The sequence below is a fragment of the Nyctibius grandis genome, chromosome 4 (assembly GCF_013368605.1).
Source record: "Nyctibius grandis isolate bNycGra1 chromosome 4, bNycGra1.pri, whole genome shotgun sequence".
NCBI classification, from domain to species: domain Eukaryota; kingdom Metazoa; phylum Chordata; class Aves; order Nyctibiiformes; family Nyctibiidae; genus Nyctibius; species Nyctibius grandis.
Genome location: NC_090661.1, coordinates 91,185,807 through 91,206,123, shown reverse-complemented (window position 1 = coordinate 91,206,123; position 20,317 = coordinate 91,185,807). Strand labels below are relative to the sequence as shown.

The window sequence follows — 20,317 nt, the reverse complement described above, 5'->3', positions numbered from 1 at the left end:
AAATGCCACAACATAGGGGAAACATGTAATGAAGAACATATTATGAAAATGTGATAAAGGGCGTGTGATAGAAGATGCAAGATCCAGATTTCCCTAAATGTCTGTGCAGGAGAGAGGAGCCCAGCATGTCACTGAGCACAGCACCTTGCAGGCTCAGCTGCATCATAAGCAGAACCAATGTAACCTCTGCATCAAAATCAGGAGTTGATTCAACACAGGTAGTATATCTTGGAGCACAGAAGTAGCAGCTCAGCATGACTAAAGATGAAAGGCAGGAGAAAATAACACTCACACTTGCAGGAATTTTTTCCAAGGAGGACCCAGAGATGCTGGTCATTGTCAGGGACAGGACACTGTATTCAGTGGACCTTCAGTGACCCAGTGTGCGTGTCCCAAGCTAAGGCCAGGACTAGGAACAAGACTGCAGCAAGCTGAGGATGGAAGAGTGGTACCAGACCAAGGGCCCACTCAGCCTCAGGCTCTGCCTCCATCATGGGTGAAGCAGATTTTCAGGGAAGAGCACACACGCGGGACAGCACAGGGATCCCCCTCCACGCATGCCCCCATCTCCCCAGCCCCTGCCCCAGAGCATCAGCGAGACCTGTGCATTTGCCTGCCCTGGAAGCACCCCTGAAAATTTTACTTTTTAAGAAATTCCTTCATTTGACTCAATATATCCTCTATCTAGACAACCCCAAAGCTGCACTGTACTGTTTGTACAGACACAAAGTCATACGAATTGCATTTTGTACACGTCAGAAAAGAGTCACGTACAGCTGATGAACAGAGAGGCTCTTTCTGCCTATGAAATCCCAACTAATTAATATCTTTAGCATAAATGAACAAACGGGTCATTCTAGCCCATGTATTAGCATCATAATTTAGTGTGAAACTTGGTGTCTAAGGCCAGTTACTGGCAGCAGGTATCAGGCACACTCATGCATCACACATGGGCAATGACTTTTTGATGCAAGAATGCACTGTAATTAAGCAACAGTTACACTGACAGCACAGTCTGGTGAGAGTCTAATGCTGCGGCAGGCAGCACTGCATACCTGTCTGGGCTGGGCAGTGCTGCATCAGTCCCTCGGTGCTGGGAGGGCAGCCTTCAGTGAGTGCAGACCTGAGTCACTACCGACAGACCTTCTGAGCCTGCACAAGCAGATGAAACCACTTGCAGTTTTGCCATCTTTCAGCCCATTGTGAACAATTACGTTCACATAGACACCAAGAGGCTCATTTCTCCTGACAAGTATACACGGAAGGAGATGTCCTGGCTTGGATCAGCACAGGTCCCCTCAATCAAAATGCTTTGTTTTCGTCGGGACAAGCCAAGCAAGGTCTGGAGGAGCTGCTTCTGCTCAGTGTTTGGCCAAAGAGAAGTGATGAATGAGCAAAAACTTGGGGCTATATTCTGCTCACAGTGTAAAACCAGAGTGACTCCACAGGTGGCTGCAAGTTTAGGCTGGTAAAACCGAGAGCAGAGTTGGGCTATAGGTAAGGATTTCCAGACTCAGCCCAACAACAACAGTTCTGCTTATACAGCTTGGGAAAAAAAAAATGGAGACTTTGGAGTACAAAGCAATCTCTTTTTTAGCTCTGTTGCTGATACAGATGGAAAAGCCAATTTAATTTTATTAATGGTGTCATACTTTTTTAATAACCCAGACACCTACAGGGATAACAAAATCACATCCTCTCTACGACAAATTGCATATTCAGCAGCTGTGATACCAATTAGATGTTGAAATGACAAAATGCTATCTCACACCAGCAGAGACATACTGTACAGAGCCAATGTTTAGTTTTATCATATAAGCAATGTTTAGCCATCATCTGTCATACACGCTTAGGGGAAAGGGCCTCCACAGCTGGAACAGCTGAAATTGCAAGATTAGCACAATAAATTGTTATACTTTTACCAGACCATCTACTCAATTCACATCCAAAACTTACCTCCAGCTCCAACTGTCTTACACTGGAGTAAATGCACTCTTTTTGTCAAGCTATAGCTTTATGAATGAAGAGGAATTAGCTTTCAGCATTACAGCCCAAGGTTTGTACAGTTTAAACTATTTTGCTGAATAATTTGGAGAAAGGTATTAAGAAAGCTGCAAAGAGTCATTTCCTGTACGAACATATTCTCTCCACCTTTATTTTTAAATCACTTGTTACTTACACAATTACAATAGCAACCACATTAGACAAACTAAGGAAATTACAATTATATGTGGCATTAAGTATCAGTTAAAAGAACGTATTTTTTTAAAAAATAACATAGGTACCTTATCCTAATGGTTTAAATAAAAACACCAACATCTTTGCTAACACAAAGAACTCTTCGAAATGTTTCTCAAAAGAATACACTGCTCTGCTAGTGGTGTGTTATTATTCTCTAAGGCTCTGTCTATACTAGCAACTTCCATAACTAACTATAGCTGTGTAATAAATTCAGTATATATTCAATTATTCCAGTAGTTTATACCTTTAGTAGCAGTAAAAGAAGGTCAAAGACCTTTCAATTGGAATCACTGTTTCCAGACTACAGGTTCCAAACTTCTGCTAAAAAATAACAACACTTAGCAAAAGCAAGATGAACTTCTTAGTGCAAACCAGCTATATTTAACCCCTTAAAGCAACAGCCAAATCAATCATCACAACAGATATTTTATGGGAAGACATGACTTTTTTTAACACAAGGGCCTATATTTGCAGTGTCAGCATCTGAACTACAGCATACACATACCCATAATGTAAACACCACTTACAATTGTCAGAGTTTTCGTATTCCCTTAGGCTTCTATGGGTAACATGGAAAATGTTATTATATAGCCCTTCTTGCCTATGTTAGGAACAATATTTCAGCTTACCAGAACTAAACGAACTTTATAAAGCACAGAATTTCTTTTTCCACTGATCATTCTGTCTTGTTACATTCTTCATTTTTCTCAGTCTGGGCAATAATAGCCAGACTAATCCCTTTTACATTTATTCCTACCCAGGTTCACTTGCAGGCTCTCCTGATGTTTATGTGGATATTTTGTGGCTACAATGTGCCCAATAGCACATTACCTTTCAGATTTTGTCCTTTCTGTCCACCTGTAGCAACGCCTTAGCTCCAGGAGCAGTCCTGCTTAGGGAAAGGGGGTTCAGGTGAAAGCAACAGGTACACCAATGAGCAAGGCTGATAAAATATATGTATGTAACACATACAGCCTCTGTGCCATTTCATAATTCAACACCTCATCGAGACCTGGTCAAGCCTGAAATGCTGATCCCTCAGAGACCTTATTTTACTTGGCATGTGGCTGTTCCGACTTAGTTGGTGGTTGCCATTCAACTGCAGAGCCTGGACCCCCCCCAGCGCTGCCAGTGGGAGGGCAGGGCTGGGCTGGGGAGATGCTGCCTTCCCTGTGGGCCAGCCCAAGCTCATGGGCACAAATTCTCCGCCGTTTACAACCAAATGCAAAGAGAAGGAAAAAAAAGCCACTGCATTCACATGGCCAAGATGAGCTTGGGCTTGCTTGAAAGTGCTGTGTCTGGCAGCCTTACCATCGTAAGCAAGACAGACGGACCTGGAGGACAGACAGACCTTCAAGCACAAGGAGCTGCCTTTGGGCTGTGGGCTAATTTTCGAGTATCTATCACATCTGGAAATATACATCCCTCCAGAGGTGCTAAGGCAAAGCAGGGATTAATTAAAATGGCAGGAGATGAGTTATTTATGAAACTGTTTTCACATTTTTAGCTGTGTTTGAGAGCTTCCTGCAGCTGCCATAGAGACAACTGCTACAGACAATAAAACTTTATGAGCAATTTAAATTCTCTCTCCCCTTAGGAGATGCGGAAAAACAATGACAACTGACTGTTTGCAGGTCGTGTATATCTTGCCTTCATTAAGTAGGACTCTATTTAAACACATATTATTCTTTTCCATCAGATAGTCACAGACTTCCACAGAGAGGGTAAATAGTTTATAGCTTCCACTTTCAACAATACACTATAAAAATACACTGCAGTCATATTTGATTATCCAATTTTGCTTAGTGTGAAGCACTCTCAGCAGATCAGTCTGCTTATTTGCATGTGTCAGAATAGCAACAGAAATGGATTCCCGTGGGCAATGGAAAACAAGTTTTGCACTTGGAAAATAAAATAGTAATAACCACATGGTAAAACTGCAGATGCATGCAATAAATTAGATTTATCATCAGTCTTGTACCATTCACACCTGAAATTTGCCCATAAATCCACCTCATTTGAGGCTTATTTAATGTTTCTTCTAAAGGTGCCCTGGAGCTAGAGATTCAATTTACCTAAGAACTGACAGGGGTGAAGAAAGAAAAACATGTTTCCTTCTTTCCCTACAAAATGTGCAACTTCCCTGTCAAATAAATATACACTAGCTTGAGTCCTGAGATGGGTACACTTCCATCCATGATCAGTTCACATTTTGACTTTTGATACTTTGCAAACATGAAGCAGTAAGAAGCTAGGAGGAGGATCTGGAAAAAGAAAAGATTTCCCAAATATCTAATAAAATATACAGCACTGCCAGTTAATTCTACTAGGATCTGTATACATACTTATGACTGAAGTATATATTGATACTGTTTCTACCTCGGTAAATCTAATACATGCACATTTAACACCTATGCATTTAAAATCTTCCCAATTTGCAAGGTCTTATTAGTTTTTCACATATTTTATATTTATAAGAGGTGGTGAAGCTTTGCTTTCAACAGGTGCCTCTCAGTGTGCCAGTCTAAATAAAATTATCCCTGGTTTTCCAAGTCTGTGCTGGTAAAAGACCAAGACCACTTTGAAATACTGCATGAATGAAAATACTGATGGATGGGGGACAAGTGTGAACAGAGTAATAAACAGTAAAGGGGTTTGGTTGCCGACCATACTAGTAATGAATGGGACTAAGGAAAACGAACAGACTGTTCCTCACATTACCCCCCTGGAAATAAAGGTGGGTAGAGGGGTATGTTGAGATCGTAATTTCTTTGCAGTCCCATTTTTCCATACTTTTAGAGCACATGTGTTGTGCTTTGAAAGAAAAGACACTAGATGGTAGGGCTAGATGATCTTCACAGGTCCTTTCCAATCTTAACCATTCTGCAATCCTGTGCTACAATGTCACTGCCAAAAAAAGGGGGGCAATTTTCAAAAAGACACAATACAACAGGTAAACATGGAATTCCCCACCAAAAGGTGCAGGAAAATGCTGAAAACACACATTATGCTTAAACGTACACTTCACCGATGAAAGTTGCCACCCAGACTACAGAAAGTGTTCGTGAACATTTCTTAGGCTATGCCAGGGTCACTAGCCACGTGCTTGAAAGAAGCAGGCTGATGTGAGACAACACCATTTGGTTCTCATGAGCTGCCATCCTTCCTCCAGGGCTCTGAAGACCCCAGGATTTAAACAGCTGCTACTTTCCTTTTCTTTTTTGGTGCTTCATTATAGCAGCGAGGCAGCAGATTTCTTATATGCCATTTTTCTCGGACTCTTTTTGAAGTGTGAATGAGCATGTGTGTATGTTGAAGTGATAACATAAGGCTAAGCCACGTTTCTAGTAAATATTACTTTAAATTATCCTGGAATGTAAAAGTGCACTTGTGCAAAACTAGCTGCCCAAAAAGGGAAGCAGAGCTGTGAACCATCCTGCCTGCAAGTTGAGCATGTCAGCAGGAGAGTCACTGTATAAGGGCTTGTTTACAGGTCACATAAGCCTGCATCTATGCTGAAACTCATGCCCTAAAACACAGAACATGCATGCACTCAATGGCAACAACCTCCTCTATGTGGGCCTTCATGTTGTGGCAGGAAACCAGCTGAGACCTTGTGGTCATAGGAGACCAGATTCCTGGGTGAATTTAAGCCTTTTCATCTCTATAATGTGGGTAGAGGCGAGGAGAGCAAGGAGTAGCCTCTCACCTGTGACCAAGCATGTGAGCACTGTGAACCTCATCGCTGAAGCCACCTTCAAGGTGGATTTAAACCAGTCTCTCATTTTGACTCACTCCAGCAGTGACAGGCAAGACATGGTCCAAACTCAGTTCCTGACCCCTCCTCGGCTGAGATGTAGTGGACCATGCAAGCCCTTTTTACCTGTTTCAGTACAAAATCAAGCAGGCAAAGAAGCTGCTTAAAGGGCTCTGCTTCTGAACACACAGCAAGGGCAGTCGGGAACATCTGCAACAACCACATAAATCCATGCATTGACAACAGTAATGACATGTGGGTAATTATCAGTAAGGCTGATGTTATGGGTAAAGCCATAAGCAGAAGGAAATAAAAAATTAAAGTACAAACCAGCTGTTTCTCTTTCATCCACAGGCACAATTTAGTGATGCCAGTGTTGTGCAATGCCTGCAGTGCTGATAAAGAGGGAGGCAGGACTGAGCTGGGCAACAAGGCTGATGGCGTCCCTGAATCAGGTGACACTGCCATGTAACCTCTGGCAAATCATTTAACTTCCCCAGGCTTTGAGCCCCCTTTTGTGCAAATCTCTCTTTATTAAATCTGTAAGACAGGTAAAGTGTCACTAGATTTGGTCATTGCCCTGCTTTACTGGGTCTCTTGTTTTGGCTGGAACTGCTACTATAATGCAGATAAGCAAAATAAAAATGTGAAGTTTTGGAAGTTGTGATTTTTGGGGACATAAGTGCACACTGTGTATTCCCCTGCAGAGCTGGGACCTTGCAGTGACAGAAGACTTACTGCTGCACATCTTTCCTTCGGGCAAGTCTGATTTTGGAAGTGAAGTTACATTATTGGGAGTGGGGAGGGAATAATTTTGCGATAAACAAAAAGACAGCCACCAGAAATGGTAAAGCTTTTGGTCAGATTCTTGGGTGAAATACACATAAAAGCACATGGAGGCAGTGCAGAGGTGCAGTATGACCCTACAACCCTACAGTCACTGGGAAAATAGTCAGGCTTAGGAACAAGGAACACGTTTGGGGTTGGGGGGGAATAAATCACTGAACTGGAATCTGAAATGCTAGACTCTCCTGTTCAACATACCACTCCAGCATCCCCAGGCTCCATCAGATGCCCTGCATGCCATACGAGGCTGAATTCAACCATATGTTTGTAGCTAAGCTATGAAATTTATTTGTCAAGTCCCGGGAGTTTTTTGGCAGGTCATCCTGTACTATATGTGTGGTCTGGTAGACTAAAACAGGCATGCAGAGCATTGCAGTGGGTATGTCTATAGGATCCAGAGGCAACACAGCCAATGATTTCCCTGCTCTGACTTTTAGTGCTGTGTAATAATGAATGGCAATGGAGAGGACTCAAGTCAAAGACATTTCGGCACAGTTGCTAGGCTTAAAGCCTGCTGAAGGCTGCAGGAATGAGCTATAAATACATATCTGAGCTCCACGCCAACTGTGTAAACTCAGAAGCTGCCTGCTTCATTCAGGGACTTTGTACCCTCCAGAGAGTCCGGAGCCTGTTAGACTAGAGGCAAGTCAGTGGCTGGCAAGAGTCACATTTTCCTTGTGAAAGGGGATGTGAAAGATGCTAGGACAACGCAGGGGCGGATGACAGATAGGAAATGATTTCTTGAGTGTTTTGAAAGGAAACACATAATCCAGAGTTATGGGCCCTCAGTAATCAGGCAGAGGAATCCTGAGGTGCCAAACCTTGCAAGAACCAGAGGACTTGGAGTCATTCGTAAGCTCTTCCTAACTGAATCCTTGGCATGATATTTGCCCAAATTCTAGATCCCAATTCAAATATCACCACCTTGGCCTACCAACAGTTGTCTAGTGGCTCCGATTCAAGCTGATTCACAACTAAAGAGAAATCTTTCTGCTCCTAAAAGAAAGCAAAAAGCTGCCAAGAAATTCTTTAAGTGCCTCATGCGATCTTGGGCCGGTAGTTTTTGCAGCAAGGTCAATCTCATTTCTTCACCTCCTGAACACACATCCCTCTTCCCTGCCATGTAGGTTGCAACGGGCGGTCCTGCCACCATTACAGCAAGCAGTGCAGAAAGGGGGAAGAACTGTCAGAAAGAGGGTTCATTAAAGTTTTTGATATATAGCATGAAGATGTCATTTTTAACAGAGATTATCAGGCCGCATGACAGGAAAAAGCTGGGATTTCTCTCAGCCTAGCAATATCCTCTCATCTGCAGAAGGAACTCATCTGCAGCTTGTGCAGGTCAGCAGGTACCATCTAACCTTTTCCATGGTGGAAACAAGATTCATGAAACTACTGTCACATGGGAAGTGATGTGATTTGCCCCCCAGTGACAATGCAAAGCCAACTCTAAGGCTGCATGCTGACACCTCTGGTCCCCCAGCAACCTATCTGCCCCTTAAGTTGGGTCCTTGGAGACTCTCTTCAGTTCTTCTAAGATGTATAAACTCAAATAGCCCAAACCTTGGCAGCCTGCACATTTGGGGCTACATTGAGTCCTCATTAATGCCAAACTATCTCCATTTCAGCTGAGGATGGCAGAAGACATAGGCACTCAGCAGTCCACATCCTCCAACACCAACTGTACATCCAACCTTCAGGCTCCAGAAGACGAATCAAACTCCTCTGTGAAAGCAACATCCTGGCAAAACCAGCTGCAGCTTCTCCCAGGTAATTTGGAAGATATCCATGTTTCAAATCTGCCCACTAAACAAGCCAGAAAAATCATAATCATGCCATTTAGGAAGGATTTATCCATAATACGTAAAATGCATTTCCCCACTTCGGCATGGGGAAAGCAGCAGATGAGATAAAAAGAAAGTTTTACAAGGTGTGTGCCACACTCCAGACTATGCTCTGATAGAGCAACACCTCTGAGCAGAAATCCACTTATTTACAGATAGCTTCTAGTGTTATACTGTAGCGGTTGTTTCCCACCTCCCATTCCTGTTATATTCATCCAGGCTGAGATCGCAAGATGCTCTGGGCAGGAACACCAGCCGCTTCCCTGCACCTGTCCCAGCACAGTGAGGGGGACAGGCAGCGTCAGGCTCAGCATCATCCCTGCACGTTTGGACCCAGGTACTCACCTAAGAGCTGCACTCCGCGGGTGAGTCCGTAGACGTCGATCAAAGCCCAGAGGGGCTCTGTCGTCCTCACCCCGCTGAAGAAGAGCATTGCGGCGGAGTCGTTCACCCGATAGAAAACCCGTCCCTTCTTGTCCACCCAAAAGGCTATGATGTTCCCCTCATTCGCAAACTCTTCTGGCAGAGCCTTGGCCCAAAAACCGCTTTGGGAAACCAAGTCGGGGCACGCGTACTTCGGCAGAGTGTCAGGGTTAATCCTCGATGGATCCTTGGAAGTAAACCCAAGGCGAAGAGCCCCACTCCAGCAGCACTGCTTTTTAGTGATCTGCAAAGATAACAGCAGCAATAACAGCGTTTGGCACTCGAACATCTACTTACACACTACAGGCTCTACGCCATCGAGTACTGACAGCCACCGCGCAGATGTGCCCACTAGATTTAGGAAACATTTTACCCACCAAACACTTCCGTAGCTTTTTCAGCTGCAAGCCGCAATGCTGCACACTTAGGATACAACGCATATATTTAAAAAAAAAAAAAAATCAAATTAAATCTATGCAGAGAGATGAAATGTAATTGCAGCTGCATGATGACTCACTTCTATTTCTAGGGTAATTCCTTCTGGCCTAAGAACCATCCTCTCACAAAATGTGCCAAAAAATGGCCGTAAGAGCTTTTATCTCAGCACCTGCAGTAGCAAAGCTCTTCCCCTGTGGTGCTCGGATGATGGGTTCTCTCATGACCTGAAGGAAAAGCACTGGCTCCAGAATCACAGTCACCACCATAGGGTTTTCTGAGTTTCCCAGCCAAGTAAAAGACAGTCTTACCCTTGTTTAGCTTGTCAGATTGGATGAAATCACAGCCTTGCAGCAGAGAACTTGCATGTGGGAAAGCACAATTTAAAGTATCTAACTATGTTAAATACACAATTAGGAGGCAACGATAGATGTTGTCTTATGATTGGGGAAAAACTATTTATTTCAGCTGTGAGTGGTGCTTTTCAAGATATGCTGTGCACATCTATATGCCGCCTGTCAGTATGTGGTTAGTCAGTGTGTCTGGGGTCAGGAACACCTGCTATAGTTTTGGGGATGGTGCATGTGTCATATCCACCCTTCTGCACCTGAGAGACAGCAGGACAAAGGATCACAGATGCCTCCAGAGTCATCGGCTTCTTCTTACACAAACTGAGCCCTGGACTGAAGGAGATATGAGGAGAGCAGGCAGCGGGTCTGAAACACATGCAGCACATCCAAAACACCACCCAGTTATAAGGTCTTTTTCTTCCCATGGAAGCAGGTAGTCTTCCAGGGTTAGTGTGGTCCCCAGATGGAGATTATGCCCTTGGAGGATTTTTTTCTCTCATTTTGTTCTTTGAGTATGAACCTGTTGGGAACTGTTCCTCTCAAAGGGATTCAGCCTGTCAGCATCCAGACTATGAAATGAAAGACCTAAGGATGCTGGATCCAATCCTGTTAAGGGGCCAGGCCAGTTCCTGCATGCCAGCTGATACATAATCGGTGTTTCTGTTCATGCACTGAACCTGCAGCAAAGCATGAGAGCACTTGAGATAGCCCTCTTCCATCAAAGCCTTGGCAGCCTCAAGCAGTTTAACTCTTGCCTGCAGGACAAGGGCAGAAACATGGATAGGTACCACAGATCAGGTGTCATACAAAACTTGCTACCTTGCTGTAATTTCTCCCTCTGTCAAAGTGCTAATGGCTCGCATGAATGGCAATGCCAAAGACTAAACTGTCCAAGACTGCAGGACTCAAAAGCCTGGCAGCAGCTCCTCATGTCCCAGCTAGGAAGCTGACAGCACAGGATTTTCACCAAGGGATTCTCCAAGACATTTTCTTTGGACTTGTGAATTCTCTTCTAATCACATTTGTAAATACTGCATTTTTCTTTCACATGTTCCTCTCCAAGGCAAATCTGGAATGTGTGCCCTTGGGAGCACAACAATCTCACAACAAAGACACTGTTCAAAGCCTAGAGATTTCTGCTTTATAATTAAAGTATCAGAGAAAATATTTCAGAGCTTCAGGAAAAAAGTTATCAACAGACAGTTCATCAGTTAAGCGAGTGCTGCTCTTTATCCCTACTCAGTCCAGCCAAGAACCTAAACTATTTACATGAAACACTTGAGCACTGACCTCAGTCCCAGGAACCATGGGAAGCTCCCACTTGCAGGATGGACACTGGGGTGGCACCAAACAGGACTGAAGCAGGTTTGCTATTTTATATGCCTGGCCAGGATGGGATAGGATCATGCACATCCCCAGTGGAAACAGGGTGGATGGGGCATGCATATGCCAAAATGGGGAATGTACGCACACTCCAAGAAGCAGCCTGTATTATTTATTGCAGCAAATTTACTGCAAGCCCTAAAAGCTTTTGGGTCTGAGATAAACATGGCCTCATTGTTATTCGTACAATTTAGTCTTTCACAGTCTCCTGCCAATACTTCACAGCAATCACAGGCCGTGTGAAGTAAATATTCATATGGTAATCGAGGCTGCACATGTTCCATGTATTAATCAGCACCTATAAACAGTTCTCAATACAGTCTGACCACAGGCAAACTAATATCCAAATTAAAATCTACTATAAAGCCTGCCAAGAATTAGATGCAGCTGGACAAAGGGTACACAGTTTTGCTAAAAAAGGCAATGGTTAATGATGGACCAAATTCCGCCTTCAGCAGCCACTGCTAGCAGAAAAGCTTGGGAGGTCCACTGGGTACCAGGAGAGGAAAAGATACAATCTGCATCCAAACTGCTGAGCCATGGCAGCTTCCACAGATTCAGGCTCCTGCTCTTGTGCCTTGTGCCACCTTTGACAACCCCACCCCACTCCCTAGCAGTGCCCTGAGTTACACAGAAACAGCCATACTGGGACATATACCTCAGAGGCAAAGAAAGAGGAAATTTTCCCAAATTCCACACAGCTCCGGCTGCCTGATAGCATTCCCAAAGCTGCAAAGAAATCTCAGAATAAAGCCCAAGATATAACACCTAAGAAATAGAATGGTATCTCCTGACTTCTTCTAGTTTTTCAAAGGGAGTTTAGACTTTATAGGACCTGAATGATTGGGGTCGTGGTTAGTCTTTAGCTAGTAAAGTTTAAGACACCGTTTTCCACAGGCACACACAATAGCAAGGCAATTGCAGGACGGACTTATCAGAAAAGCAGAGATATTTTCACATTTCCATCCATCCCTAGAGTGCTGAAGCCTGTTGATTACGCGCATGAGACTTTCCCATTAGACTCAGCAGGAGCTCTGCTCGTAAATCGCTTGTGCAGAGATGAAAGATTTCCAGGCGTATTCTTCACATATGTTATGCAAGCTAAAACCCTAAAATATACAGTGATTAACAGGTGTGAATTTCCTCATATAGCCACATTGTTTCAGAATGAGGAAGGAATAACCCAGAACCCTTTGCCTAAACCACTAAACCCACTCAAATCTTTGATGGTGTTTTCAAAAACAAAATGCTGCTTTCATCTCCTCCCAAATCGTTTTTGGCAGTTGTTTGTTCAAACTGCTGGCCAACATGGAAAAAATCCCATTAGGCAATGTGAGGGAGTCCTGCTGGGTTTCTAGCCTGAATGGAAGCAGTATGAGCTCCACAGGAAACATAACAAACCCGTAGGAGGGATTTTCTACCTATGGGCCTGTGCCTGAAATCACTGAAATCTCTCTATATTTTCAAAAGGAGGCATATTCCTCGTTTCTTGCTCCTCTGCTGGCTGTGAGGGAAGAGGCAAGGAAGGGTGAAACACTGCTGTAGGCCCCAGCACTCTGGGACCTCCAGCAATGGGCAACAGCAGGATCATTCAGACTCAGTAGCTATATGCAGATAAACCTCCTGGAAACTCCTTGTGCATGAGTGAAGGATTTGCAGGAGGATCTTTCATGTGCACCATGAACTAAAGTCTGCCAAAGACGATGACCTACTTTGTGCCAATGAAATGCACAGAATCACCTGAGAACAGAAAAACACAGTTCCACAAACTAGAGGGCATAAAGACTGGAAAATATCTGTGAATGAAGTGCAAGGGGTCCCAAGCTCCTTCAGGGCTGAGAGCTTAAAAAGTGCTTCAATTCCTAAGGGGACTGATGAATTTCTTCATCAGGAAGCAGCGCCCAGTGCACATGAAGACACGCTGTCTTAGAGGAGCCGAACTTCCCACGCCAGCTGCAGCACAAGAGGTATCAACTCCATCTTCTTGGCTACCACAGACACGAAGGAAGTGAAATTGGCCTCTGCCAGCAAGAAAAATGTGATGCCTGCAGTGTTCTCTCCTCTGACCTTAATTCTATCAGGCAACTGATTCAACAAAGCAGTCAGCAGGCCGTCAGAAAGATCCTTTTCTTAGATGGCAACTGTGACCGCACTGACTGCTCCTTTCATCCTTTCAGCAAAATCCTTTTATCTTCCCTGCCAAGCACACGAGCAAGCACCTTCACTTCCAGGTCCTTTTTGCTTGCCTTTTCACCTCTTATCCGTTGGGTGTGGAGAGGCTGACTCCCACCTCCAGGAGACCAGCCCTCATTGCTGCCTTGCTTACAGGAAGAAAAGGGCTTGGTGTGGAACTGAACATGTTAACTAGCTCCTCACCCTCCTTCAGCCTGTGTGCAAAGCCTAGAGGACAGGCTGGCTAGAGAGATACTGAGGCTGCTGCCTTTCAGTCTAACCAATATGGCCCTTTTTTCTTGCTATTTTCCAAGCAATCTCCACTTAATCTGTTGTTCCTTGTCTAACACCCAGGTAAGCTCTTTTGGAGAGTGGGTTTCCCTTTTCTTCCCAGTTTCTACAGTAGCCTGTACCGATGGCTCCAAGAACTACAATGACAAAAACAGAAGTACCAATAAAGATTGCAGATCTTTAAGGCCAAGATCTGACTACTGTGCTTTTCAAGGAAGGGCTAAAGACCTTCAATACCCCAACTTTCATTCACGGCAGCTCCCATGGCAATAAGGGAAGGTATCATTTACTCACCTTAAGCCTGACTTGTTCATAAATAACAATGGGTCTGTTGCTGAAGGTAATGGCATTGCAGAAGCTAGCCTGGCGCTTCACTGCCTTCTGCGTCGTGTCCATGATGATCTGGGATCCCTTCGTGTGGGGATGGAAAAGCAGAGGGCTGATGGTCAGAGCTCCACACTGTGGGATGGGGAGACAGTGCTTCTGCTTGTGGTGGCATCGGTGGGAGGAAGCCGAAAATGACCCACCTATGGAATCTGAAAGCAGAATGAGGAAAAAAGGGTTTCAAATCTGCTGTGAGTAGTAAGTAAAAAATGTTCAATGCAAAAAAAAAGCAGGAGTGCTTCAGAGGGGAGCTATAGATCAAAATAAAAGTTAGTCAAATCCCCACTCTGTAAATTACTAAGGGTTTCTAGAGCATCTTGAACAATAAAAGGCCACAAGGATACAGAAGGGTCCTATCTGGACAGTCTGATAGTACAGAGCACTACATGGAGAACGCAGCTCAGCACTGAAATCACAGGCCATTTTGAGGCCACACATCAGCAGAGAAGGCAAGAATTGGTTCCAAAACTGGCGCAAAGCACGGGTGAAGTTGCTGTATCAAAGCTGTTACATTTAGGGAAAATCTTCCACTTCCAGAGGACTCCCACACAACTTGACCATTTCTCTCATTCCTCCTCTGCAACAGCAACTCCATCAATCCTTGCCTCCATGTGTCCTATCCACCCTCACTAATTGCCAGCTCAGACACATACATTGCTAATGTATACTCAAGCACCACTCAGCAATAACCCACCTGGATTCCTCCACCAACCACCATCCATTCTCCTCTGTTCTCCACCGATGGGAACCTCAGCTGAGATCCCATGTGTCATAAAGGCATTGAGCAGCATGCTATGATTATGGTGAGGAAAGCTAAGAGGGAGAAAGGCTATGAAGCAGGGAGGAGATTACGTCTTTCTCTAACCAAGGCCCTACACAAAGAGTGAATGCATGATCAACACAGTCACGACAGCAGCTTTGTTCATGAATGAATGGATGCGTGAGTTTCTTTTCAACAGGGAGCCTGCAGCAGTTCAAGCACAAAACAATCATACTGAACACAAGTCATCTGCTTCCTTTTCCTTGTGTGCGCACACACACTACTTTATGCACATATGTTTTGGAGGAGATACTCATAGATTTGGAAACAGAGTATCAACAGAATAAAGCATTATTCCATGATAGACTCAGGGACGCAACAAAAGTAAATATGACCTTAACAATGTGCCAGTTTGCGCTGTAAAGATGCATGACTAAACGGAATGGTTAAAAATTCTATTCCTCAAACATGCAAACTATAGAAACTAATTATATACATTCTTCTCGAAAATAAATCCTGGTAGTTATGTTTTTATGTAGCTACTATAAAATAATGCTTACACCTCTAATGTAATTCCTGGCTTTGTAATAAAAAGCCTGACCCTATTCCTCACAGCCTTTGGGGTAGTTTTAGCTTGTAGCTACATGAAGTCACAGTCATTCTGGAAACAAGACACGTATTGAGGGGTATAATCAATCATTAGAGATAATATAAAGTCAAAGGATCCATAGAAAAATATTAAAAACTCTTTTTCTGGTCATTTCCAGTCTTATTTTTTTCAACACCTCTTTGATAGCTTTTAGTGGTGCATATATGTGAAAGAGAAGGTGCTACCAGTGAATACACATTCAACTCATGCCATCTTTGCATCCAGATCTGAATTTTGTAGCTCAAACTTTTTGCTAGCAATCACTCACCAAAACAAACCTGTGCAGCACAAAGGCACACACATTTTAATTAGTTTGATTTAATATCTCAGTGCTCTAATTTTACTGGATAACTTGGCTATGATTATAGCAACTGCCGCACCTCTCCATAGGACATTGCGCCCTTTCAAAATGCAGTAATGGAGTCACAAAGACTGTCCACAGCTTTCAAAATAGGCTCTGATAACACCACCACATATGTCCAGAGCATCTCCTGGAGCGGTGTTACAGAGCTGTAGGGTCCTGCCTGACCCCACAGAAAGGATGTTAGAGGAACGCTTATTTGCTGCTGACAGTTCAGAACCACTGCGTGAGAATGGGTCAAACTCATCCCAGACCAACGCCTGCAGGATGAGTGCCCCTCATCCACACAGCTGAAATGCAGAGCAACCATGATCTACAGGAATGGAAGAAATCACCCCAGGATCAGGTTCCACAGGCGGATAACGCAAACAGGGAGGAGACCCTCTTTTTGCTCACAAATGCTCTTACACAGCAACGACACCTGCATGATGAACACGCTCGGGTAAGGACCAGAAAAGGTCTTAATTTTTCAAAAGTGCAGCTACTGCAAGCCTATTACAAAGGCTTGGAGAAGTTACAAAGCAATGGGCCAAATACAAAGGCCTTTGCTCACTTCTTCAGGGCAGCATGCCCACTCCAAAAGGAGGGGACACCAGGCAACTTCAGATGGCAACACAAGCACCTAAGACTGGACTTAGACAAGGAAAGAGACACTTTAGAAAAACAAGCTGGTAAGATACATCACTGTCCCTACTTGGCCGGCTAAAAATAAAATAAATCATCTGCTTAAAGTTTTTGTTCACATTGGGCTTCACCTGGACTCCTGCATTCTCCCATTCTCTTGTTTAAACTACTACACATTTTGACATCCTCAGCCTTTGCTACCAGCAATACTGGTACCCAATACAGCTGGGGCCCTTGCAGTAGGTTTCAAATTTTTTTCTTTATGTAAAAGAATTGAGTGAAACTCACAAACCCAGAGTTTCAGTTGGCAAAATAAGCAAAAGTCCTCCTGATTTCACAGCAACCACGCAAGACTTCATTACCTGAGAGTCTGTCCCAGACTCCTCCTCTCCCACAACCTGACTTATCAGTCACCTGCAAAGGCAAAGTGAAGTAATTGCTTGAAATAAAAACTGCAAACAAATAAGTATTTAAAAGAAGGCTGAAATCTGAGAGCGTGTTCAAGAGCACTGCAGGTTTCCCACTCCACAGCATAACACAACTTCCCCCTGACAAGCAGGAGCTGTAAAAACATGCCAGGACTATGCAAACTGGTATCTTGTGACAAAAGTCACAAGAGCAAAATCATGCCTGTCTGAAAACAGCCTCTGTGTCAAAGGGCTGCAAATCTAGAGAAGCACCACAGACCCCCATACAGCCTTCCAAGTTTCACGTTGGGGGTCACAAAGAACAGCATCTGCTCACTCTTATGGTTTTAAAGACTGGATAGACTTCAGTTTTCAATTCATGCCCAATAATAGATGCTGTTTGAATCATTTCATTCATTACTGGGTTTGAACCCTGAACACAGTCTGCCCCTAATGTCATGAGCCTCGCCAAGAGAGCAGCAGAAGGCACTCTGCCTTCAGGTGTCCCACTCCTAAGTGCATCCTTTTCAGAGCCCTGTTTGAAAAAGCCGAATATTGCCCCAAAGGTGGCACGCTACTCCCTCCATGTGTATTAGATGTCCCTGGTTTCCTGGATCTCAAAGCCTGAGCAGCATCCACACGCTATATAAAAGGCAGCACTGGATGTTCTCAGCTTAGCAAAATGCATCCCAAAGCCTGTTAGGCGTTTTCATCAGAAGCGTTCATGTTCTGCAAACATTAGGCATAATCTTAAAGGCTTAGGATTTCTTAAATGCTGCAAGAAAAGACTGGATTTAATTTTTTTAAAATAGATATTTTCCGTTGAAAAAATCTCAGTATGCACCTGTCAGAATACTGTCAAAACTCATTTTAGACTGAAAACTAACTGCAAGGTATTTAAGATAAACTTCTTAGAGCATGTGAAATAAGTGGCATTCAGAACTGAAAGAAAGAGAAAAGAAGACTTCAAAACAGAGCCCAGGGACTGACGCACAGTTCCAAGTGGGAACGACAAATCCCTGTCCACCTGGAGCAGAGGCAAGGAGAGGTCTGGGGTTGGTGACAGAGGTACCTGTCCTGCAGGTTAGTGACAGTGAAAAGAGTGGACAAGGCAAAACACCACACTATGAAAGGAGAAAAGGGTTTAAAAATTATTACGTTATCAAAAGAGGCTGACAGAGAGTGCTTTATCTGGCAGGTGGTCTTCCTGTATGTGCATTTAAAAGGAAGGATTCTGAGAAGGAAGAAAAGGAAACCATGTGCGGGTGTGGGGAATGCAGGGGAAGCCCTGCCCCAGGGACGCACGCGTGGTGCGGTAGAAAAGCCCTCGCCCTGAAAGAGGACCTGCACAGCCTTTCCAAAGCCAGATGGTTACTAGCAGCACAGGGAGAAAAACCAACTGTGAGGTGAATGCTCATAAACCTTACTGCTTTTTGAGGTGTTCTAGTTAGACTGATCCTTCACATTCGCTAATAAAGTTCAAAAGGAGAAAACCACAACAAATTCTTTGTGGTAGGCTTTGCAAACGGATTCTTAAAAGCACACTTCAAGATACAGTTTACCAAAAATATATATTAGCTTAACACCAGTGGAAACAGCAAAGGGGTTGCAAACCATGTTTTCTCACATGCAGCCTGACCCAGGGCATGTGCAGAGAAGAGAGGGAACCATAAATTAATGCAAGTGAAAAACAAGGGTTTCTTCACTGCCTTTAAAAACGTGTTTGTTGTTCTTGAAGGAATAAGTAATCACATATCTCCAGTCTATATCCAACTCTCCCTGTGCCTATTATGATGATAATGACAGATTGCTGTCACCATGGTGAACTACTCATCTTGGCATTACAAGATGACCAGGAAAAAAAGCTTTGCTCTTCCACAAAAACAGACTGTAGCTTTGCAGGTGTTGGGGCACTCCATGATAGAAATGCAAAGGGTTAATTCTGAATCCAGAACACCTGAAATTATGGAGCATCTTGGGTTAAACTTTAGTGAATTAGGGACATATCTACAAGGTGGATTTGAGCCAGCAAGTCAGATCTAGCACTCCTATCCAAGACTCCAAAACAAGTCAAAGCCAAAACATAACTTATTTTCATCTGTGCTATTTTAGCAGTGACGAGATGTATCAAGAGAGTAGGTTCACACATAGTGTAAGATTTTCCATTGAAATTGCAAACTATAAGACAAGAGGCAGGTGCAGACAGACCACATGAACATGAAAGGAGATAATATCAATCAGGGTGGGGCTTGGAGTTGTGCTTTTATTTTTTTTAAGACCAAAAAGCAAAGTTATGTTTAAAGTAACAGATCTGAAAGACAACAAGGGTGGTTTTACGGACATCTATGAGACAGCCACCCCAGTATAAAAAGCGGGCAACAGGAGCTGGAGTTGATTTCAGGATGATCCACAATGGATCCATCTTTCAAACCTGACTGATGGGTGATAGGGAGTGGTTAGTTTGTGAGGAGCCTTCAAAGTGAAGAAGCTGATTTTTAATTTCATAGAGAAAAATAAAACCAGTGAAAGAGATGCAAAAAGTGATAGTAAGGACAGAGGGTGGGAAAACAGGTACAAGAGGAGAAATTTGGAACAGATACAAGTGTGGCAAGACTTTGTCAATGGCAGAAGAAAGAAGACTGAGGCTTGCAGAAAGCAAAAAGCTATGTCCTGAAGATGAGACAGATGCAGGCTGAATCTGCAAGACTCAGGACACTCATGTGTTTGAGCAGATTTAGGAGGATGGGCTGAAACAGAGACTGTCATTTCCTCTGCCTCTCTGCTCTGCTGGGATGTGCATTTACCCTCCATCACATGCAGTGCAGGACACTGCAGCCAAGGAGCAGAGATATGTCCTCTTCTACAGTCACTCCTCATGCAGAGACAATAACCTCTGCAGGAACACCAGGCAGTTACCTGGGTTTGGGGCTCTTTTAGCAACACCAGCTGAACCCATCGACTTACAAGCCCCTGGTTACAATTCAGATGTGAGGCTTTACTAAGGCTTGCTTGAAGATGATGCTGAGGCTATGAGTACTAGGCTTAGAGGAGCCTCTGCCAGCTGTGGGAAGGAAGATGAGGAAGACTCTCGAAATGCAGGAGAGGCTGGAAGAGAGGACAGCAGGGCAGGACTGAGCTGAGGAGGCAAACCCTCATGCACACCATCTCCAGGAGGAACAATCCAGCTGACGGCACCACAAGCACTTAAAAATACCAAGCACCACGAAGGTGGCTGATTATGCCCTTTTTTTTTTTGTGAAGAAAAGATGTATCAGAAGAGAGGTGTGTGAATATATTTCTATATGTACATAAGGCTGTCTAGAAGAAACCCCTTCCCCTTATAAATTAATTTTTAAACTTGACATCTTCAGTAATGATGCCAGGTAATCA

The 20,317-nt window shown here is 43.8% G+C and overlaps 1 protein-coding gene across 2 annotated transcripts in view; it reads right to left on the bottom strand.

Moving 5' to 3' along the window:
• The window catches only part of NEURL1 (neuralized E3 ubiquitin protein ligase 1), a 160,962-nt gene that overhangs the window by 50,076 nt on the left and 90,569 nt on the right, over positions 1-20,317 (bottom strand). For both annotated transcript variants that reach the window (XM_068399661.1, XM_068399663.1), the window contains 2 exons: positions 14,037-14,278; positions 9,034-9,355 (listed from right to left, as the gene is read on the bottom strand). In XM_068399661.1, the coding sequence (XP_068255762.1) occupies positions 9,034-9,355; positions 14,037-14,278 (564 nt within the window). The remainder of the gene's footprint in view (positions 1-9,033; positions 9,356-14,036; positions 14,279-20,317) is intronic.